This window comes from Pleurodeles waltl, chromosome 8 (assembly GCF_031143425.1).
Source record: "Pleurodeles waltl isolate 20211129_DDA chromosome 8, aPleWal1.hap1.20221129, whole genome shotgun sequence".
Lineage (NCBI taxonomy): Eukaryota > Metazoa > Chordata > Amphibia > Caudata > Salamandridae > Pleurodeles > Pleurodeles waltl.
The window spans coordinates 1,379,152,160-1,379,176,988 of NC_090447.1; the positions used below are offsets into that span (position 1 = coordinate 1,379,152,160).

General features: G+C 45.5%; 1 protein-coding gene across 3 annotated transcripts in view; it reads left to right on the plus strand.

The window, feature by feature from the left end:
• CCDC82 (coiled-coil domain containing 82) overlaps positions 1-24,829 on the plus strand; it is a 141,926-nt gene that overhangs the window by 91,483 nt on the left and 25,614 nt on the right. For all 3 annotated transcript variants that reach the window (XM_069202394.1, XM_069202393.1, XM_069202395.1), the window contains one exon: positions 5,088-5,270. In XM_069202394.1, coding sequence (XP_069058495.1) covers positions 5,088-5,270 — 183 coding nt within the window. The remainder of the gene's footprint in view (positions 1-5,087; positions 5,271-24,829) is intronic.

Genomic DNA, 24,829 nt, shown 5'->3' on the forward strand with positions numbered 1-24,829 from the left:
GCTCAATCTGAGACATTTCAATCAATGGGTGGTTTATTGCCACTTAAAGATGAAAAGGTATTCATCTTCTCTTAGATCTTCTCCAGGAAGAAGATTGGGTGGTCAGCTTGGACCTAAAGGATGTCTATCTTACAGTCACCATTTTCACCCCTCACAGGTGCTTTCTGCAATTCCAGTGGCTACTGCAATGGTTTGAGTTCCTGGCCCTTCTCTTCAGGCTCTCCTTAGCTCCCTGGGCCTTCACAAAACGTATGAAACCGGTGATCAAGATGCTGAGGGAAGTACAGCTGATGATCTATCTCGACGACATGATCCTTATGGCCCAGTCACGGGATACCCTACTTCTTCATCTCTCACGGACAACATCCCTTTTGCGGGAGCTAAACTTTTTTATCAACCTCAGAGGTGATTCCCTCTCAACAGATGGAGTTTTCAGGATTCCAGGTGGATTTGGTCAAGGCCCATCATTTACTCCTGACTTTAAAGATGAAGTAGATCAAGAGGGAGTTGAAGTCTGCATTGTGGAAGCAGACAGGTTTGTTGAGACCTGTGGCATGATTGGCAGGCCTCTTGGCCTACTCCATACAAGTGATCTTTCCAGGATTGCTGAACTACAGGGCTCGCCAGCCAATGAAGATTCAGCACCTTCAACAAGGGTTGACATACAACTGTCTGGCTCCCTTGTTTCCGGAAGCGAAAGCGGAGCTCATGTGTTGGCTGCAACACATGGCAGCCTGAAACAGCAGAGCCATTTTTGGCCTTTTTTGGCCTTGGTCATCGAGTCTGACGCCAGGCGTTGGGGGGCCAAGTGTGGAGAGTTTTCCACAGGTCAGTGGTCGCCAGGAGAACTCCACATTAATTGTATCGAACTGTTGGCAATGGCTTTCGCTACCAAGACCCCATTTTCCAAGAAGACCAACTGTTGCATTCTCCAGCGGACTGACAACTGTTGTTGCAGCCTGAGGGTGGGGGAGTCACAGTTACTGTAGCAGCGGAAGGAGTCTGTGTGGAGCCACTGAGCAAGTAAAGAGTGCTGGCAGCCTAGACAGTAAAAAAGGACTATCCACAGGTAGCTCAATTGAGCTATTCCTACTTACCTCGCTCCCGAACAGAGCCGGCAAAGGAGGAAGCAGCCCACCTATACCTGGTGGGGGAGGGTGGTGCACCATGTTCCTGCAATTGCAGCAGAGTGGGTATGAAAACGCTGTGGGCAAAAGGCTCAAGCCAATGCCCTAACCGCTGTCAGTGCAAGCAGACTGCTGTCAGAGGTTAAGCTGCAAGTAACAAAGCAATAACTGTGTTAGAAATGGGGTGTCTAGTTGGCCGAGGTATACACCCTTGTCCAAGTAGGGACCACAGTCCTAGTCTGGATAGGTCACACACAATCCAAATTATCCTGTGCCCATCCTCTGGTAGCATGCCACTGAGCAGTCGGGCTTAGCTAAGAAGGCAATGTGTAAAGTATTTGTGCAATAAATCATTCAGTAACATAGTGAAAACACCACAAAAATACACCACACAGGTTTAGAAAAATATATGATACTTATATGGTTAAAATAAGGCCAAAACAATAAAGATTCAATAAGCACAAGTTGAGATATCACTTTTTCAAGATTAAAAAGAGTCTTAACTCTTAGAAATCAACAGTTGTCTCTTGATAACACAGAGTACCTGGTGTGCATAAAAAATAACACGCACGGAGACTGCAGAGGAGGAGATGTGTGGAAAAATAGACAGATGCGTCGTTTATTTCCATGCTGCAAGGGGCTTTGTGTCATTTTCGGCGCGCAGTTGTAGTTCCTCACTGCAATGCAGGGCTCTTTTTGATGCCCAGGTACGATGCAGGGAAATCCTGGACACGCTGGAAGAAGTCACAGGTGATGCGTCGATCCAGTATGGTAATCCGTCGACTTTTCTGTTGCACGGCAGGCGCTGCATCGATTTGCCACTTAGGGTGTGTCATTCCGGTTTGGCTGTGCGCTGATCCGGTAGGCCTGTGCGTCTAATTTTCTGTCACTAGGCAGCCGCTGTGTCGAATCTTCACTCAGGAAGTTAGCTGCGTCGTTCTGGTTCGACTGTGCGGCAACTTCTCGGTCTCAAAATGGCTTTGCGTAGTTTCCAGCAAGCTATGTGTCGATTTTCAGCGCACAAGGAGTTTCCTGAAGAGGTGAAGTCTTTTTGGCCCTGAGCCTTCAAAAACAGGCAGCAGGCTCAATCCAAGCCCTTGGAGAGCAATTCTCAGCAAAGTCAGAGGGCAGCAGGGCAACAGCAGGGCAGCAGTCCTTCTCAGTAAAGCAGTCCAGATGAGTCCTTTGGGCAGCCAGGCAGTTCCTCTTGACAGGTTGCAGGTTCAGGTCCAGAAGTGTCTGAGTTGGTGGGGTCAGGAACCCAGTTTATATACCCAAAAATGCCCTTGAAGTGGGGGAGACTTCAAAGAGTGGTTTGAAGTGCGCAAGTTCCCTTTTCAGTACAGGTCTGTCTGCCTGGGTCCCAGTAGGAGGCTTGGCAGTCCATTGTGTGAGGTCAGGTCACTAGCCTTTGAAATATAAGTGTCAGGCCCTATGCCCTTCCAGCCCAGGAAGACCCATTCAGTATGCAGGTGAGTGTAGGTGTGACTGAGTGTCCTGTGTTTGTTGTTGTCTGGGTGAACTGCACAAGGAAGCTGACAACCAGCCCAGCCCAGACATTGATTGGAGACATGCTCACTTTTTAAAAGTGGCATTTATAAAATAGTAATATAATATCCAACCTCACCAATAAGCAGGATTTTCTATTACCAATCTGGCCATACTAAATATGACCTGGTAACCCCTTTCTGATTAGAATCTACCACTCAAACAGTATATGAGGGTATGCCTAATGCATTCCTACGAAAGGAGCAGGCCTCACAGTAGTGGAAAATGAAATTAGGAGTTTTCCACTACCAGGACATATAAAATACACATGTACATGTCCTTCCTTTTACCTACAGAGCACCCTGCCCTATAGATTAACTAGGGCCTACCTTGGGGGTGACTTATATGTGGAAAAAGGGGAATTTAGGGCTTGGCAAAGTACCTTTAAATGCCAAGTCGAAGTGGCAGTGAAACTGCACACTCTCGCCTTGCAATGGCAGGCCTGAGACATGGTTTAGGGGCTACTTTTGTGGGTGGCATAACCCATGCTGCAGGCCCACTAGTAGCTTTTAATTTACAGGCCCAGGGCACAGGTAGTGCACTTTACTAGGGACTTACAAGTAAATCAGGTATGCCAATTGGGAATTAACCAATGTTACCATGTTCAAGGGAGAGAGCATATGCACTTTAGCACTGGCTAGCAGTGGTAAAGTGTGCAGAGTCCTAAAACCAACAAAAACAGTGTCAGAAAAGTATAGGGAGGCGGGCAAAAAGTTGGGGGATGACCACCCCAAGGCTGTAAGGTCTAACAAACAGCATACCAAAAAAATAACATGAACAAACCCATCAAATATGTAGTGAAGAAATAATCTGAGACACTTACGTTGACTGTGGAGCAGCAAAGAGGCAGTCAAGACAGTGTCTGTCATTTTTGGGGACTTTGGCAGGATATGATTGGTGGACTCTGTTGTGGGCTTGTGGTATAAGGGTTTCATTAGATTTATTGGTTACATATGTTTTTCTAATATTTTGATTGGCTGCTGTTTGAAGTAAAGAAAGAGAAGCATAAAAGAACCTGCAGTCCTGACATAGAATCTAACTCTATTCCACTTCTAAAACACAATTTAAATGAAGATATAATCTATTTTGTGTACTGCTCTTTGGGCGGAATCCACAAAATATTGCAGGGATCCAGTCCACTGGTCCTCTGTGAATTAATGTCCAACATTTACAAAGGTGTAAACCCTTGCAAGCCCGTCCAGCACTTTTATTAAACACTTGTGTCTCAGAAACCTCTAAACAAATGTACACTAAATCAACAATTCTGCTTTCATACTAAGTGAGCAAAATTTCCTCTGGGAGCTAAAATTGGAAAACACATATTTTGAATCCCTTCTTAATTCTTTCCGCCTGCATAGTCTATATAGAAATTATCTTGCTGACTGATTTTCAGTTAGTTGCTAAATTTGGCACAGATCAATCCCTGGGAGACAAATTTATCGTCAAATCAAAAATGTGGTAGAGGGAGAAAATATATAACAGGTTCTGATGACATCATAAACCAAGTAGTTAAAACCGAGGGGTTGATAAGTGTCTCCAGAACCCTGACATGGCAAAATAAGGCCATGTTATACATGGTACTCGTTATTTAGTTTTTGATATAACATGTTTATTTTGGGCCATTTAGCTTGAAAAGGCTGCTTTCTTCAAAGTGCAACTAACAATAAGAACTATTTAGAATTAGAATATCTAGGCTTTGTTTATCTTTCTTGGATACAATTTTAATGAAACAATGGGCATTCAGGAGTGTCAGTGGATTTAGGCGATTCTATGTCTGCAGCGTTTACTGCATAACTGTGGATTTACTGCACTTGTCACATAATTTGTCAAATTTGAGGCTTTCACCAAAAATGTTGTTTCTGTCTCGAATGGACACAAATATTAGCCGAGCGTGCCGCATCACTTGCCTTTTTTCCTACTGAATTCAAATAACCTTGCAGCATAATTCTAGCTAATCCTAGCAGCCTTGAAAATGTTAAAGGTCTGCAGGATGGTTTGGGGACTGTCATTATGATGATGAAATCAATATTTCCCCGGAAACCCGGAAATATTTTGTATATTTAATGGCTCCCTGTAAACAAAGGTCTTACACCATACATTAGCGAATGTGTACGTCTAATTTTAAAGTCTAAGCAGCTGGTAAACTATGTCTTTCGGCGAATAATCGGTCTGTTTTTTTGGTGAAACTTTGAAGTTATTTTCGCTCTGTCTCCAGATATTTATATGCCTGTAGAGTTTAACTGGCTTTCAAGCAGGCATTATAGGCTCGGTAGAAGTATGAAAAACGAATAGATAGGTTTATTGACCAGCACAGAACTGGTATTTCAAAAGTGACTCTGATATTCTAGTTGCAATATCTCCCTGGTTTTCCTAATAATCATTCTTGTGTATGTGTTTTTTCTCTTGGATTAGCTGTTGAAAGTTGGCACCGTTTGCGCCGAACGAACAAGAGTTTATCATCAACTGAAGCACTTCAAATACAAGCTGCAAAGGCAGTGCATCACTCTCGCCAAGTGTGCTCACAATGATGACTTGTCAGTCAAAGAGACTGTGGATATGCTTTTTACCAAACTAAAGCCATCGTGGCTGCCGACGGTAAGGTCATGCTTGTAATTTTAGTGGATTCTTTATGTGCACAAACTTTGTGGAGTACCTCAAAGTGGAGAGATCCAACAGGAGAAGTGGGCTGGTGCTTTGCTCCTTGCAGTATGCTATGGTGGGCTAAAGTAACACGTGAATGAGAAATGAGCAGAGCAGTGTATGAATCCTGCGGCCCAAAAGAACCCCCTATGTTTTATAATAGGGATGTATTTTTGGAAAACATTCAAAAACGTCATATCTAATGAGATTTTTAAGTGTCATATAAAACTGGCGATACAGTGAGGGGCGGGAAAGCAGTGTCACGTGGCAAAGGTCAGAGGAAGCGCAACCTGTGTCACAGAGCTGTATTCCTTCCAAGAGGGGAGTATGGGTTGAGCCATGGAAAGACAAGTTATGTACATTACGCAGCAGATGACTTGTCTAAAGAATTCAAAACTAAAAATTCATGCTGACTGTCAAGTTCAATATAATGGCCTTACTGCATTTGCGGACATTTATTATAATGCATATTTCTCAACAAACGTGGAGAGCATGCCTTACCTATGGTGCCACGAGTGATCAAGAGAGATAACATTTTTATATGCACTTTCTGAATGGACAGTATATATGGCAAACCATAATCTGTTACATTATGTAGGCCTCAGGTTGTCCGACAAAATCAAACAAACACAAATGATGGACGGAATGTAAAACTAATCAAACATTCACCCCCAGTCACAGATCTGGATTTAATCCATCAAATATTTTGCTCACCACGCCACCCCTATTTGGACCCAGCCATATGCAAATCTGTCTTGACCCTGTTCCCCATGGGAACAGTCCAGCCCGAACTGCCAGGCCGGAAACAAACATCTTGGGACCGGTTTCAGAGTATCAACCTTCATCAGCGAAGCTAGCTTGAATCTAGTGGCATAGTGAACCCAAAAGCAAGTTTAAAAAGAATTGTATGGGGCATAAACAATGATATTTATGACTCCTATTCGGGTCAACACGTATGAGCTCAATCTGGGATCTATGGTCTTCTTCAGGAGCTCATCTCTGTTAACATTTCCACTATTGACCGGGTAGGTGTGCAGATAAATGTGATTGTATAGAGGGTGAAAAAGTGCAGTTTAAAAATAGCACCAACAATGATAAATGGAATATGAGTCATTTTTTGCTTTTTATTATTTGGGGTCGAACCTTAATGGAAAAAAACAATGAATTGACAAAAATGCAATGGCCAACTTTCTGTTACTTCATTGTTGATTCATTTCAGCTAAGGGCTTCTTGAAGTGTGTCACATGAAGCCCATAGTTAGATAGCCCCACCTATGCTAAATAAATCAAAGCATGCATTTGTGGCTTTTAATATAGAACTAGTACTGTCTGCATATTCAGTTAGTTACTGCTCAGTGACACTGCTACAGCAACTCTGTGCATGCGTACTCTACATAGAATTAATGTGTGTTGGCACTTGGGTGCGTACCACGTTGAAAGTAGCCATCAGAGTGAGTTTTAGGTCATGCTGTGTTAGAAATTGTTGGCATGCAGTGTCTTAATTCATTGGTCATGGGTCAAAGATGTTGCTAATTCAGCTTTTTTGTGACTGGGCATGCATCACTCATATGGCCATCAGTAAAGCTCCCTCACATCGAAAGAAATAACACATGTGGTAGGTGACCATTCAGGCACCAACTTCCTTCCGCAAGACAGTTTTCTCGGAAGTATATTGTTACTCATGAATGCTACTGGGATAGAATTACCCCATTGTAAATTGTGCCAGTACTTATTTAGTGTATTTCACACAAACACATACCATTCTTTTCATTTGTATTACTTTGTACAGCTAAACACCACAAACCATGAATATAAATGTATAGTAGCAGGAGAATAACACATCAGCATTGACAGAGGTAAATCACATGAGAGAAGTCCTTTGGTGTCTTTCTGGCCACTGGGAACTGGGATCATTTGTGGAGTACTGGAGTACCTAGTGACGGTTTGTCTTAAACTCATAATTCACAGCAAACTGTGACATCCCCAGCCACCTCCATGCCCAGAAGTGCTGTCACAGTGATGGCTCATCCTGAGCCTTTCCTGCTGCTCTGAAACGCCTTTTCACCAATGTCTAACATTTGCACATTAGCCAGCTGAAATGCAGTGCTCCTCCAAATACATAATGTTTACACCAGACTGCTGACGGACCCATCTTCACACTCCCACCTTTAGTTTTGACTTAATGGCACTCAAGCCATGTATGAAAACATTTTCTAATTTACACTGACATGGAGATGATTGTCAACCTCTGCTACCTATTGGTTCTAGTATGCGAATGTCACATCTTGGCCGACCTACAATCCGTTTTTCCTTGATTGCTTGTCAATCATGACATATTTACAATTTTCCATTCTCAAAAAATAGTTTAATCTATACAAAGGTTTGACTCCAGTGTCATTGTTTGCGTTCAGAAAGCCATCACAAAGGTAATTTAGGTGCCATATGTAGGAGACTGGCCCAGTTTATGGTGTACACCTATGGTGAGGCACCCTATACTGAGTCCAGGCAACCCTAACAGGGCTCAAAAAATCATAAAAATGTTACTGGACCTACAGGTCGAGAAACTTAAATAATCTACTTGACCTAACTGTAATGTACCTGACCCGTAAACGGGTCTCAAATTGTGTGATCCTAGGCAAATAGTTTACAGAGTCACCTTTTTCTTAATTCTCACATTTGATTGCACCTTTAAATATTTGAGCTCAGCATTTCTGCAGTACAAAATAACTCTTTTGTTTGATTAAGTAGCCTACAGTTTGCTGCATGCATTCCAATAATCTAGCTCACATACCCATGAGGTCTAGCCCAAATAACCTAGGACTTCTTTAAGTTTACTGACAACAGTGCCATCAGGGCAGGAGTGTTTCTCAGTTTGTTTAAACACTCAATTTTAATAAATATATTACTAAACCATGATGTGGTAATATATTGTCATCTACACACAGTAACTTTCCAAGAAATGTCCAAAAACCTTCCCACTAACTTGCAGCTTTACTGATAAAACGATATAGTGTATTAACAGTCAGTGAAAATTGGGTTTCAGAAAACTTATCCTTTGCACATCTGATTTGTTTTCATCCTATTAAAATATTTTTTCATCAAGCACAGAAATATTAAAAAGGGCTTTCACAACTACTGAAATATATTTTGAAATGTTTGCACAGTTGATTTAGTCAGTTAAATGTTGTGTGTTAGTTAAAACCTGGCACCCTATATCCTTCTATTTTATATTCTAATACATTCTAAGCAGCAGGTCACACAGTTCACCTTAAAAAGTCCTGGAACTCTGCAGACAGAAGGAAAATTAATTGTAAAAAAAAAAAAATTACCTTTGACCTCTTTCTGAGAACACAGAGCATATGTGACATAAGAACAAGATTTAAAGGCATCTTTTATTGCCCCTCCACTTTTCAACTGAACAGAACACCTGTTCAGTGTCAACTGGCCAGAAGGGACAAGTAAGTATTAAAAATAGCTTGACCTGATCATAAGATTCGCCAATGCTAGTGGTCGAGTGGATTTTTTGAGCCCTGCCTTAGTGTTAGTGGTTTGGTGCCTAAATAACCAAAACTCTCTAGGGGTAGCTGTAGAGAGCAGCTCAGGCTTATCTTGGAGGACTGTAAAGCACTTACAATACAACAGTAGTCAGTCAGTAACTATTACACAAGAAAGAACCACACCAGGTGTTGCAAAAATAAAGGATTCTTTATCTATACTAACATTGGTACATCTCCACTTGGAGATATCTACACACAAAATATACACTGAGTAACAATCGGGAAAAGCATAGAAATACATGGAGCCATATGGGGAGGGGGGCAAACCATATACTAAGAAAGTGGTCTAAGAATGGAGGTGCCCAACCAAGGTAAGTGTGTTAGAATCCCAGGGGCTGGGGGAATGAGAAATTACCAGAGGTAAGTACCAGAAATCCCACCGGCACCCGGGTGCAGAGTTGTTATGGAGCTGGGTGTCCCATAGGCTAGCACAGAACCATCGTGATTGGATTTTTATGGATTCAGGACCCTTCCCAGTGGATCCCGAGGAAACCAGTTGGTACAAAGAAGGTTGGAGAGTGCCACCACCAGTCGATACCCAGAAGACTAGAGTACCTACAACGGGAAGTCATGGTGCATAGGGGTGAAGTGGTGTCAGAAACCCTTGTTGGAGTCAATGGAAGTATACCCCTTTAAAGTTTTAAAGGTAGGATTAAGTTTAGGCCCAGAGAAAAGATCTACTCTGACTTTTTAGGAAAACACATATTTGGATGATTCTGAACATGCTGTGCAGGAGTGGGAAAGTCAGTGAGCTGTTTCTGTTATAGTCAGATAGAGGTCGATGATGTGGCATCTCTGGATTGGATGGGTGTCTTCCAAGCACCGGACTCTCAACTTCACTTCTGAAAGCAGTGTACAGACAAAACTGAGAATGAAAAGCAGTGTACAGACAAAACTGAGAACGGCCCTGGAAAATAAGAAGGAAGGACTATCATTACCTTTTTCACCCTTTGAGGAGATTTGAGGGTGTACTCCTAGCCTCCTCTGGGACTCTTTCACCAAGGCCCGTGGCGCCAGATCACTGATTTACCCCCAAGCCTATTGGGAAGTGACCCTGATATAGTGCTGAAAGGAGGTTCTGTAGACTCTGGTTTACACTGGACCTGTGTAGGGACTCAAGAAATGGGCACTGTGGACTTTTGTGGCTGTACACAGTCAACCTGCAAGAGTATGATAGCCTGGGTGGCTGGAGAGATCTGTGGAGTGCTGCTGAAGAGCCCCAGGTTGTGAGATTCCCAAAGCTGGACAAAGTTCTGACAGTGGAGCGTGTGTTGCCAGAAGGAGGAAGCAATGATGCAGAGGCTGTGAGGGGCTTATGAAGTCCTCTGTTTAAGGCTCCTAACAGTTGGTACTGGTGACTGGGGAAGTTCCTTAGAGCAGACCGTGCAAAAACCTGCTAAAACTGGTGCTGGGGACCAAAAAGCGTAAATGAAAGTTGTTGTTTTTATACTGCATTTTCTTTCCTTTGAGTTGGTGCTCTGAGACAAAACCCTTAGAGTGAATTGGTGCTGCAGAGATCCCACAGGGTGTAATAATCCCCTATGATAAGATAAATTTCTCAGTCTTGCCATTGTAGCTCTGCTATTATGGGGCACTGAGTGCTGTCTGCTCTTCCTGCTGCTTACAGTAAACAGGTTAGTGGTGGACGGGCGAGCAAGAAGTTAATCTGTTCTGGTCAGCTGCACCTGAAAGAGCGTGCCACCAGGACAGTGCCACCAGGACAGTACTGCTTGAGGAGCACTGTCCTAAAACTGTTTCATGTCCTAAAACTGTTTCAGGTGTTCCACAGAGTTACAGGGCCACCCTAGGGAAATGTAAAGCCCATAAGGGCAGCTGTGATGTTTTAAAAAGTCTGAATAGAAGGTGTGTGGCTGCTTCAATAGGCAGTGGTTCATGTCTTTCTTTCAGCAGAATTGGCAACATAGGATCACCGAGCTCTGAAAATGAAGACTGGCAAGTGTACCCGGAGGCCTCTAGAGAGTTGGACCTCATGCTCCCATGATACTTTTTTAGGTCTGTCCATAAGTGATGGTGGTGTCTCATCTTTTTAGTTCTGCCTACCTTAGCTCCAGGAGAGCCTCTTGTTAATTTTATGACTTGTAGACATGAGTATAATGTTATTAAAAAGAGTATGTTAAAGAAAGTAGCGTTTCGTGTATATTGTGAAGTCTGTCACTCTTTAACGTTTGATTTTCAAGAGCTTGATGTTAAGATTATAGTCCTTTAAGGAGGGGTTGCTGGTTTTCCGTGTTAGATATCAGGAACTTAAATTGTTGTGTGGTATCTAGCAGATAATAGAAACAGTGTTTCAGGGATAGTTGCCCCCTCAAATAAATCATTAGGATAGCTGATTTGCAGCCTGGTTATCCTTTTGAGACCAGAAAGGAAGGTTTCCAAACTACAATTTCCGCTATTGGCTGGCACAGCAGGCGAAACAAAACCTCACGCGGTTAGGATAGCCATATTTCATTTTCTAGACATTAGAGTGTGTGTGGTTTGTCAAATGCAGCCCATTTAGCCAAAAGGAAGTGTTGGGTTGCAACGTAGTGTACAGTTGTAATCAGGAGTGCACAAGCCGTCCTCTGTAGGGGATAGTCGGAGAGTCTCAACTGCCAGTTTTCCAACTGAGGGCCAAATTCATAGAGCTCAGTTACCTAAAAAACTTTGAATCAGAACTACAGGTAAATTTGTGAAGTGATAAGAAGGCTTGGAAGTAGTATTTAAGTATGGGTTACTCTTCCCATTATCGACATAGGCATGTCCTTCAAGAATGTCTTTGACTGTCAAACAGTGCTCAAGCTCCTAAGTACATTTCTTGGAGTCAAGTCACCATCAGTGTCATAAATCTTTACAGTGAAATAGCAAACCAAATAGGTGCTATTTTCATGGGAATTAACCTCAATGTCAATGGCGGAGTACTCTAAAAGGGACAATATAGGACTTTACCCAGTGAACTCTGAGTAGAAATAATACACCATCTCCTTTACATTTGCATGGTCCGTAGCAGGGTTGCAGATCTAAAGCATACATCATGCACCCATTGTGTAATATGTTGTTCCTTGTTAAGTCTCATAGTAAAGTCCTGGCCCCTAAAGTAACATTCCATTGTTTCTTTTGCCAATGTGAACAGGACAGGAAAGAAAAAAATTGTCATTTTTGCCTACTGCTATGGTATGTTGATTTTTCCATCGAGAAGAATACAACCCATCACACATGGACCCTAGCAGATGGCACTGTGTACAACAGATCAAGCTAAGCAAATAATGCCCAAACCCAATTTATGCAACACCACATATCTGATAGAGACATCTAGTTGCAAATTCCTTACCTTAGAATTTCATGAGGTGTCAGTCTGGATCAAGATATTTTTCTCGAGCAGTACCTCTGCGTGCCGTTAGGTGGCGTCGATCAGTTTTGCATCTATCGTCGGCTTTGTGCGCACTGCATATTACTTTGCGGGACCTTTATAGGCGCCATCCCGGCGTACTGACATCAGTTCTTTTCTTTCTGCATCAGCCTAGCACTGATTTGAAGAAGAGCTACCCCTCAGTCATTTTTTTGATTGATCTTTTTTGGCTTTTTGACGAAGATTTTTGAGGGTCTACATTTCTCGTGCGTCTTTGCATCAGGCAATGTCAATGACGAATCCGCACCTCGTGTGCCTTTGGTGTCTGGAGCACAACCACAACCCGAAGTCATGTTCCGAGTACTAGACCATGGATGTGAAAGCTTTGAAGGAGTGGTCCCTAGAGCATCTTCCAGCCCAGCGCTTGGCTCCACTTAGGTCTCGGTCTCAGTCAAGAGTAAGGTTCTGGGATCGGTCGGGGACCACCCCCCATTGATGTCCCACTCCAAGACCTCAGGACGCTCGGATAAGTCAGGGTTCAAGAAGAAGTCAAAGAAGTACAAACATTCTTCGACTTCACTCCATCCGTCGCCAACAAGACTAGGGAAAAGTAGCATCATCAATTTAGGCCTTCATCCTCAGAGCCTGCATCTGGGTCGGCTCAGCACCTCCCTGAGTTTCCAGGAACTGGACTGACCCCTGCCCAACTCCTGCACCTCATGTTTGGGTGGATTAACCCCCTGAGTGTCCTTGGGCCCTGTGGGGTCATAAAGGGCCCTCTTGCTTTCCACAACTGCAGCTTTTGCCTCAACTCCAGGGGGCACCCATGGATCAGTCCCTGGATCTAAACTTGCATCGGTAGTACAACCTCGACCTTCCCCGATGCTGGTTCCGACATCTACACTCCCAACATCACACATACTCCCAGGCGGCACCAATCCCATCCTTATTGCCGACTCAGACATAGAGCCGGATTGGTTTCACGTGACACCAATGCTCACTTTGACAGCTGTCTTGCCCCCTATGTCGGATCCTGACCCTTGTTCTTATGGGTGGGGTACGGTGAGGAATGGGAGGGGTCGCTGGATCCTATTGAATACCAGATACAAGACAACATGGGCTGGTATATGGACCTGGGTGAAGCCAGTGGTCTAGATACTTCCCCTGACACTGGCATGTTTTATCTCCGTACCGTGGCTAGGGAGGAGGGAGTGTACGTTTCCATGGTGGTGCGAAGAGTGGCCGAGGCCATGTGCCCTGAGCTGCCTTTGGTGGCGGTCAGGACAAACCTCTTGACAGAGGTGCTTCAGCCTGGGGATTCATCCTCTGAACCCCTTTTGCCCTTTATTGAAGCCCTTACCAATGTCCTGCTGGGTACCTGGTCCAACCCCAGCACATGGTCTCCTGTGAACAGGACTATTGCCTGCCGGCATCGACCTTCTCCAACTGACCCAACATTGCTGACACAACACCCCACCCCTGGGTCATCCAAGGATCTACATCCCAGGGCGAGTCCCATCCGCACCCCCAGATAGGGAATCCAAGAGGCTTGACCAACTTGGGAAGAAGATGTTTTCTTCCACCAGCCTGGCATTACGGCATGTGAACACCACATGCCTTTTGTGCCGTTACTCCCACACACTGTGCTATATGGTTGCACAAGTCTCCGGGGAGGCCTGGCCTGTACTCTCTCAAGCTGTTGCTGATGGGAGAGATGCAGCAAAGTTCACAATCAGATGTGGACTGGACACAACCGACTCACTGAGCAGAGTGGTTGCTTCGATAGTGGCCCTTAGGTGCCACGCTTGGTTGAGGATGTCTGGCTTTTCGGGTAATGTCCAAGCTAACCTTCTAGACATGCCCCTTTGATTGCACCTGTCTCTTCATTAAGAAAGTAGACTCCGTGTCGAGCTCTTCGAGGATTCTTGTGCTACAGCCAGGTCCTTTGGCCTCACAGCAGCCCCTCGCCCCCTCAGTCTGCTTTTCGCCTCTTTCGTGGCTACAGAAGGGGTGCCCAGCCACATTTGTCTCTTTCCATCTACCGTGCCACGCATGCTGCCCAGCCTCTGCATGGCTGGAGACGTGGGATCCACCGTCCTCATGGATCAGGGAGCCTGCGGTCTGGCAAGTCTGCTGCTCCACCCCCACTCTACAGCTGCCTCAAAACCTTCCTAGTCTAATGCATCCCCACCAGGGACAGTCGGAGGCAGGATACGCATCACCTGCTCCGTTGGCAGCCATCATGTCAGACAGGTGGGTTTTGCAGATAGTCCAAAGGGGCTACTTTCTCCCCTTCCAGACTACCCCTCTGTTGATGCCGGCGTCCTACGCTCGGATGACAAAAGATAACCTGGCACGTCTCCACAAGGAAGTTACGGCTCTCTTGGCCAAAGAAGCCATAGAGAGGGTCCCTGTGCCAGAAGTAGGTCATTGTTGCTATTCCCGAGGAAAAGTGGCTCTACCCCATCCTTGTCCTTCGGTCCCTTAATCTCTTCCTGAAGAAGGAGAAGTTCAGAATGCTCACTCCCAGGGCCCAGGAGACTGGATGGTAGCGTTGGACTTGCAGGGTGCTTACTTTCACATTCCTGTCTTGCCTGCCCACAGATGTTACTTGCGGGTCACAGTAGGCCATAAACAATTTCAGTTCACCATGCGCCCCTCAGGTGTACACCAAGGTGATGGAGGTGGTCGCAGCTCATCTGCGCAGATCAGGGGTTTCAGTGTTCTCCTATCTCAACGACTGGCTGATGAAGGCGGGCTCGCCCCAGGCTGTTGTCTACCCCATCCAGACTACTGCAGATCTCCTGCATTCTCTGGGGTTCTCCATAAATGTGCCGAAGTCACACCTGACTCCCTCTCAGACGCCCCCTTGCATTGGAGATGTTCTGCACACAGTGCTGTTTTGGGCTTATCCTCCCAAGCCGCGAGTCCAGGATATTCAGGCTATGATACCGATGTTTCAGCCTCTGTCCTGGATTTTGGTGAGAATGACTCCAAGGCTGCTGGGTATCATGGCCTCCTGCATCCTGCTGGTGATACATGCCAGATGGCATATGCGGGCTCTACAATGGGCACAGTATCAGGGGTATCTCTCCAGCATGGTCCAGATCTCAGAGGGAACTACGTGATATCTGCAGTGGTGCTAACAAACTGTGATTGGGTCAGAGCCAGATCCCTCTTCCTTCCCCAACCAGATCTGATAGTTTTGACAGATGCGTCACTCTTGGGATGGGGCGGCCACCTGGGAGAGGCGCAGACTAGAGGCATCTGGTCTCCTGCGGAGTCCGGACTCCACATCAACCTGGAGCTCCGGGCAATCAGGCTAGCATTGAAAGCATTTCTTTCCTCTCTTAAAGGGAATGTAGTGCAGGTGTTCACAGACAACACCACTGCCATGTTGTACTGCAACAAGCAGGGCGAGGTGGGGTCATGGACCTTTTGTCAGGAGGCTCTGCGCCTTGGGACGTGGCTGGAACAATAGGGCATTTCCCTGCTGGTTCAACATCTGGCAGGCTCTCTGAACATCAGAGTGGACGAATTCAACTGACAATGCCTGGTCGATCATGAGTGACATCTCCAGCCGGAGGTGGCGCAAGGTCTCTTTCAGTAGAGGGGAGAGCCTTGGTTAGATCTGTTCGCCTCGGCACAGCACGCAATGACGGCAGCATTGCACGTTGGAATTTCCAAGGCGGCAATCGCTTGGCTACACTTTTTATTTTTAGTGGAGCTTAGGCCTCCTGTAAGCCTTTCCACCCATACCACTTCTGCTCAGAGTTCTCAAGAAGATCAAGAACGACTGGGCCCGATTGGCTCTGGACTTGGCACAAAGAGTCTGGTATACCGAGCAATTGAGCATGATCATCGATCCTCCGATCAAACTGTCCTTTTGGGAGGATCTTCTGTTGCAGCAAAAGGGGAGGGTTCTTTACCCAAAACTGTCCAGTCTCCCCCTTCTTGCATGGAGATTGAGCAGCGGTTGTTGAAAGCTTTCGACCTTCTGCCCGAAGTCTTTAATGTAGTTTTGGCAGCCAGGCATCCCTCAACCAAAATTGTATCTGTCATTGACAAAAAATTGTGGCATGGTGCACAGACAAGTTTGTTGACCCCCTTTCTGTCCCTCTCTCTGAAGTCCTATTGTTTATACTTTTGTTGGCCCAGCAGAGCTCTGCAATGGACACTCTCGAAGGTTGTTTGTCTGCAATCTCTGCTGTTTTAAGGCTGCCTGATCAACCTTCTTTGTTTAAATACCCTATTGTGAATAGGTTCCTTAAAGGCCTTCCTCATATGTTTTCACCATCCCCATTCATTATGCCCAAATGGGACTTGAATTTGGCTTTGACATTCCTGATGTGTGCTCCTTTGGAGCCTCTCCACAATTGTCCTCTCAGGTTTCTCACTTTGAAAACAGACTTCCTTGTAGCCATTACATCTGCCCGCAGGGTGAGTGAGCTGCAGGCATTGTCATCTAAGCTGCCCTACCTTTCCATATATCCTGACAAAGTGGTGCTTCACATTGGGGCCTCCTTTCTGCTGAACGTTGTCATGCCCGTCAATGTAGGCCAATCCATCACCTTGCCTACATTTTAGGCACTCCTGCGTCCTTCCAAGAAAGAAGAGAGGCACCACCGCCTGGACCCAAAAAGAGTGTTGGAGTTCTACCTTGATCGTACCAAAGAGTTCCAGGTCGATGATAAACTATTTTTTTGGTTTTGTGGGTACAAGGAAAGGTTGGGCAGTGCAGAAGAGAACCAACTCCATGTAGGTCGTACTCTGCATTAAAATGTGGTATGCACTGGCTAAGAAGCAATCCCCTGAGGGTTTGCATGCTCATTCTACCAGAGGTGAAACTGTAACCACTGTGTTAGCACGCGGAGTTCCAGTCCTGGACATCTATTAGGCAGCAACGTTGGCATCTCTGCACATGTTTACTAAACACTACTACTTGGACAATCAGGTCCGTAGAGAGGAACTTTGCCTGTTCAGTCCTGCAGGACTTTCTGGTGTGATCTTGGTTTGGTGACTCACCTCCAGGTATGGTATTGCTTTGGTATATATTCTAAGGTAAGGAATCTGCAACTAGATGTCTATCAGATGGAACGTTACTTACCTTTAGTAATGCCTTATCTGGTAGAGACAGTATATAGTTGCATATTCGTTACCGACTAACCCATCCTCCCTGCTCTGCAAACTGATTTCTAGGGACAGGGACCCCTCATTTTTTGGTCAGTGTTCTCCATGGCTCTGTGCTTCTGCCGTGGAAAGTTGTGAAAAGAAACTGACGTCAGCGTGCTGAGCTGGCACCTATATAGGACCCGCGACGTTCTGTCCAGAGCACGACGACGGACATGGAGCCAATCAACACAACCTAATGGTGCTCAGGGGTACTGCTCGAGAAAAATCTCCAGATCCGGACTGGCACCTGGGGAAATTCTAAGGTAAGGAATCTGCAACTGGATACTGTCTCTACTAGATAAGGTGTTACCTAAGGTAAATAACTTGTCCAGTAATTCCCACACACCAAGGAGGCAGAAGCCTTCTCTAAATCAAGGTACACCATCAAGCACAGCACACCATCAGAAGACATCATCAAGGTCAGGTGCAAGAGACATCATACATTTAGAGGTGTGGCGACCTGAGACTAACCCATTCCGGTCTGAGTGGACCTATGTGATCATTACTGTCAGTACCCTATTAACCAACAACTTAATAAGGATTTTTTTAGCCCATGTTCTCCATGGAAAGGAGTTTGTACAAGTTTCTCTTTGAAGGGTGCTTGATGGGGTTGGACACTACCACAATTATGGCTTTTCTCATCTGCAGGAACACACTACCTTTTTTTGCTGCATTATCAATTGTCAATAAATGAGGAGTCGTGCACTGTACACTTTGTAAAATTCCTTTTCCTAATCATCAAAACGGACGCCCAGATTGCTAAAGGCACCCTTTATCCAGATAGTCGACTATTTTCTCTGAATCTGAGCCTGCCGGTTTTGTGTAAAGTAGGCTGTTATAATCTTCGAAATTTGTATTAATTTACCTTTGAGTATGGACTGTCCCACCACTCGTATTCTTGAGAGAAGTCCGTTCCTGTTTAGCCATCTCAGCTCAGCTGAGACCAGCCCGAAACAGAATGGCATTGTCACCTTGTATGGCCGGATTACTGGTGTATGTTTGAAAGTGTAAACATTTCAGTCTTTTCCGTAGTGCCTTATATGTATCCCTTTCCCCTAGGATATGCCCAGGTTCCAAGCACGCAGTCTTGAGTTCCTGAATGCAGTCTTCTTGTTTCATCAGGTCCTGCACCCGGACATCTGTTACGCCCTTGACTGTCCTAAGAAAGGTGCCAAGAATCACTACTTTAAGAGCCTCCAGTTCCATCCCATAGTTGCCAAATTAACCTCATTTTCCCTAAAGTAGTGATCAGTTTCCTTTCCGATAGTTTCTAAATGAAGCATCCTACAATGCCATTATCTGTCTTCGCCATAACAGTATATGATTGAGAGGGTTTCCCCAGATCATAGACAAGATTATCGGGTTGTGACCCACCATTGTTTTACATTAGCGCTACCTTCCTTTTCGGAACTAAAGCTGTCAATCCTCGCATGACGTTTATATGCCACGGAGTAAAATGAGAATTCCAAAGCAGCCAGCTGGAGATACAGGTTGGTCTGTGGTGCCAACTTGGACTTGCTTCTGAGACCTTCAGGATCGCAAACGCGGAAATGTTAACATCAAGTCGCTGCTGCTGCACAGTAAGAATTGGTCAGGCATACGGACAAAACCAGCCAGGGACATTGTTGCTCTGTAGTCTCTTGAGGCAGCTAGCACGAGGGAGAAGTATGCCCCTAGCATTTAGCGACTCACCCTCGGCAACCCATTGCCACCACTGTAAATGCTGCATAGAGACAAACATGCAGAGGAAAGTAGGAGAGTAAAAGCATTATTCAGATGGATTCGCTGCCATTTAGTGAAACCCTCATTGGCTCACAGGTTCTATATTCACTATTGATCACCGACTGCGGAAGATCTGAAAATACCCAGTATTTATTTCTGATTGATAAGCCAGATCTAAATATATTCATACAATTATAGACTGTTGGTGCACATTAGAACATTCATTTGGCATTAATGAGTAATGGCGCGCAATAAAACATGCATTTACGTTTAATGAGTGATCGTGCAAATCAGATCACATATTCGTTCGAAATTGGTGATGTTGCAAAGCTGAAAATGCATTGAGCATAAATCGCTAATGATGTAGCTCTAAACAGACACTTAGGTTTACTTACTGATGGTGCAAATCTGAACAAGGTTTTACGATTAATAAGGGATGGTGCGAATCTGGACATGTGCAAATGATTGCTGAGTGAAGAGTTCGATTCCAAAGATGCTCTAGGCATTAATGAGGGATGGTGCAAATCGGGACATGCATTTTGGATTGTGAGTGATGTAAATCAAAACTGCATGCAGAACATGCATTTCGAATTATTGAGTGATGTTGCAAAATTTAACATGCATATTTGATTAATGATTTATTTGTACAGTGCACATCAAAACATGTAGCACTTGACTCGTGGTGCAAATTTGAACATGCTTTCGGGTTTATTAGGTGATGGTGCAAATCTGAACATGTCAAAAGGATTACCCAGCAACAAGGCAAATCTGAATATGCACTAAGGATTGACTATTGATTTCGCAAATCTGAACTTGCTGTAAAGGTTACTGAGTGATGATGTGAAGCCCCTCTGGGATGGGCAGGTGACTGAATTACAACAGCACTTCCGCATCTATCTATGCATACATCCAAGTGCATACCCATCCGTGCACTTACACATGCATTTCTCATTCATTCACTTTCTCACTCAACTACTCATCCACTCACCCATCCCCCATCCATGGAATCTCATTCTTCACCTGTTCATCCGTCCATGCACTCAGTCATTTGTCCTTTAGATAGTAAAGCTCCTTAGTGCCTAGAATCAATGGTCATTTTGAGGGAGTGAGGATGGCTGGGAAAAAGCAGTAGCGGCAACAGAGAGAGGGTAGGCGGATGTTTAGAAGCTTCAGGGGAGGGGAGACAGCACATCGGCGAGAGAGATGGCCCATGGTATTGAAACACATGGGTTGGGAATGGGTGGAGAATGAAGCAAGGAAGAAGGAGGCTGGGGGTAAAGGACTTAGGCGAGAGAGAACAACTTGGAGTGCAGGGGGCACAGGAGAACACGAGAGAAGAAACAACGTGGAGTGGGAAGAGAAGCCCACAGGGGAAACGGATGAAAAAACACTCATGGAGTGATTTATTGAAAAATAATAAATGGTCCCTCAAAAGCATAGAAGAAGCCAATCAGAGAAATAGTGAACAGGCTTTGCTTCATGGGAGGGACAAACACAAGCTGAATGAGCTAAAACAGAAGACAGCAAATAGAAAACAAGCAAATGTGCGTGACAAAACACAAAGCCGATTGTAAACAATGTGTGGAATGCATTCATAGGTAAGCTTTGTGTATGTCCCAATATGTGTTTGCAACCAGGCAGCTGCACTGTCTGGCAGGATTCAACATAAAAAGGACATTCTTTCTATATTCCCCATACCTCTCATACGTCGGTAAAGAGCGCTTAGAATGTTCTACACTGCTTTATTGTCATCTGCCTCAGCAGGAGCCCAAGTGAAATAATTAGATCAAAAGAGTCTGTCAGCACAATTGGAAAAGGAATAAGCATGCATTTTCAAAAAAAACGAAGGAAGTGGAAATGTGAAAATAGTTAAAGCAAACACTGGCGTTGTGTAAAGAAATGGCTCCCTGTTGCAGTTACCCCCCACTTTTTGCCTGATACTGATGCTGACTTGACTGAGAAGTGTGCTGGGACCTTGCTAACCAGGCCCCAGCACCAGTGTTCTTTCCATAAAATGTACTTTTGATTCCACAATTGGCACACCCTGGCATCCAGGTAAGTCCCTTGTAACTGGTACCCCTGGTACCAAGGGCCTTGATGCCAGGGAAGGTCTCTAAGGGCTGCAGCATATCTTATGCTACCCTGGGGACCCCTCACTCAGCACAGACACACTGCTTGCCAGCTTGTGTGTGCTGATGAGAACAAAACGAGTAAGTCGACATGGCACTCCCCTCAGGGTGCCATGCCAACCTCACACTGCCTATGCAGTATAGATAAGTCACCCCTCTAGTAGGCCTTACAGCCCTAAGGCAGGGTGCAATATACCATAGGTGAGGGCACCAGTGCATGAGCACTATGCTCCTACAGTGTCTAAGCAAAACCTTAGACATTGCAAGTGCAGGGTAGCCATAAGAGTATATGGTCAGGGAGTCTGTCAAAAACGAACTCCACAGCTCCATAATGGCTACACTGAATACTCAGAAGTTTAGTATCAAACTTCTCAGAATAATAAACCCACACTGATGCCAGTGTTGGATTTATTAAAAAATGCACACAGAGAGCATCTTAGAGATGCCCCCTGTATTTTACCCAATTGTTCAGTGCAGGACTGACTGGTCTGTGCCAGCCTGCTGCTGAGAGACGAGTTTCTGACCTCATGCGGTGAGAGCCTTTGTGCCCTCTGAGGACAGAAACAAAAGCCTGCTCTGGGTGGAGATGCTTCACACCTCCCCCCTGCAGGAACTGTAACACCTAGCGGTGAGCCTCAAAGGCTCAAGCTTCGTGTTACAATGCCCCAGGGCACTCCAGCTAGTGGAGATGCCCGCCCCCTGGACACAGCCCCCACTTTTGGCGGCAAGTCCAGGAGAGATAATGAGAAAAACAAGGAGGAGTCACTGGCCAGTCATGACAGCCCCTAAGGTGTCCTGAGCTGAGGTGACTCTGACTTTTAGAAATCCTCCATCTTGCAGATGGAGGATTCCCCCAATAGGGATAGGATTGTGACCCCCTCCCCTTGGGAGGAGGCACAAAGAGGGTGTACCCACCCTCAGGGCTAGTAGCCATTGGCTACTAACCCCCCAGACCTAAACACGCCCTTAAATTTAGTATTTAAGGGCTTCCCTGAACCTAAGAATTTAGATTCCTGAAACTACAAGAAGAAGAGGACTGCTGAGCTGAAAAACCCCTGCAGAAGAAGAACAGAAGACACCAACTGCTTTGGCCCCAGTCCTACCGGCCTGTCTCCTGCCTTCCAAAGAAACCTGCTCCAGCGACGCTTTCCACAGGACCAGCGACCTCTGAATCCTCAGAGGACTGCCCTGCTTCAAGACAGACAAGAAACTCCCGAGGACAGCGGCCCTGCTCCAAAAAGACTGCAACTTTGTTTCGAAGGAGCAGATTTAAAGACCCCTGCAACTCCCCGCAAGAAGCGTGAGACTTGCAACACTGCACCCGGCGACCCCGACTCGACTGGTGGAGAACCAACACCTCAGGGAGGACCCTCCGGAAAGTCCAAGACCGTGAGTAACCAAAGTTGTCCCCCCTGAGCCCCCACAGCGACGCCTGCAGAGGGAATCCCGAGGCTCCCCCTGACCGCAACTGCCTGAACTCTACTTTCCCGACGGCTGGAAAAGACCCTGCACCCGCAGCCCCCAGCACCTGAAGGATCGGAACTCCAGGGCAGGAGTGACCCCCAGGAGGCCCTCTCCCTTGCCCAGGTGGTGGCTACCCCGAGGAGCCACCCCCCCCCCTTGTCTGCCTGCACCGCTGAAGAGATCCCTTGGTCTCTCATTGAAAACCATTGAAAACCCGACGCATGTTTGCACACCGCACCCGGCCGCCCCCGCGCTGCTGAGGGTGTACTTTCGGTGTGGACTTGTGTCCCCCCCGGTGCCCTACAAACCCCCCCTGGTCTGCCCTCCGAAGACGCGGGTACTTACCTGCTAGCAGACCGGAACCGGGGCACCCCCTTCTCTCCATTGAAGCCTATGTGTTTTGGGCACCTCTTTGACCTCTGCACCTGACCGGCCCTGAGCTGCTGGTGTGGTAACTTTGGGGTTGCTCTGAACCCCCAACGGTGGGCTACCTTGGACCCAAACCTGAGACTTGTAAGTGATTTACTTACCTGCTAAAACTAACAATAACTTACCTCCCCCAGGAACTGTGAAAATTGCACTGTCCACTTTTAAAACAGCTATTTGTGTTTTATGTGAAAAGTACATATGCTACTGTAATTATTCAAAGTTCCTAAAGTACTTACCTGCAATACCTTTCAAATGAGATATTACATGTAGAATTTGAACCTGTGGTTCTTAAAATAAACTAAGAAAATATATTTTTCTATAACAAAACCTATTGGCCTGGATTTGTCTCTGAGTGTGTGTTCCTCATTTATTGCCTGTGTGTATGTACAACAAATGCTTAACACTACTCCTTTGATAAGCCTACTGCTCGACCACACTACCACAAAATAGTGCATTAGTATTATCTCTTTTTGCCACTATCTTACCTCTACGGGGAACCCTTGGACTCTGTGCATACTATTCCTTACTTTGAAATAGTGCATACAGAGCCAACTTCCTACATTGGTGGATCAGCGGTGGGGTACAAGACTTTGCATTTGCTGGACTACTCAGCCAATACCTGATCACACAACAAATTCCAAAGATTGTCATTAGAAATTGATTTTTGCAATTTGAACTATTTTTCTAAATTCTTAAAAGACCTGCTAGGGCCTTGTGTTAGATCCTGTTTAGCATTTCTTTTAGAGTTTAAAAGTTTGGTAAAAGTTTGAATTAGATTCTAGAACTAGTTTTTAGATTCTTAAAAAGTATTCCAACTTTTAGAAGAGTAATGTCTAGTACAGATGTGAATGTGGTGGAACTCGACACCACACCTTACCTCCATCTTAAGATGAGGGAGCTAAGGTCACTCTGTAAAATAAAGAAAATAACAATGGGCCCCAGACCTTCCAAACTACAGCTCCAGGAGCTGTTGGCAGAGTTTGAAAAGGCCAACCCCTCTGAGGATGGCAACACAGAGGATGAAGATAGTGACTTGGAGGAAAATTCCCCCCTACCGGTCCTAACTAGGGAGAACAGGGCCTCTCAAGCCCTGACTCCAAACATAACAGTCAGAAATGCTGTGTCCCTCACAGGAGAGACCAACATCTCTGAAAACACTGGGGAGAGCCCCAGTGAAGAGGACATCCAATTAGCCAGGATGGCCAAGAGATTGGCTTTGGAAAGGCAGATCCTTGCCATAGAAAGGGAAAGACAAGAGATGGGCCTAGGACCCATCAATGGTGGCAGCAACATAAATAGGGTCAGAGATTCTCCTGACATGTTGAAAATCCCTAAAGGGATTGTAACTAAATATGAAGATGGTGATGACATCACCAAATGGTTCACAGCTTTTGAGAGGGCTTGTGTAACCAGAAAAGTTAACAGATCTCACTGGGGTGCTCTCCTTTGGGAAATGTTCACTGGAAAGTGTAGGGATAGACTCCTCACACTCTCTGGAAAAGATGCAGAATCCTATGACCTCATGAAGGGTACCCTGATTGAGGGCTTTGGATTCTCCACTGAGGAGTATAGAATTAGATTCAGGGGGGCTCAAAAATCCTCGAGCCAGACCTGGGTTGATTTAGTTGACTACTCAGTGAAAACACTGGATGGTTGGGTAACTGGAAATGAAGTGCATGACTATGTTGGGCTTTAT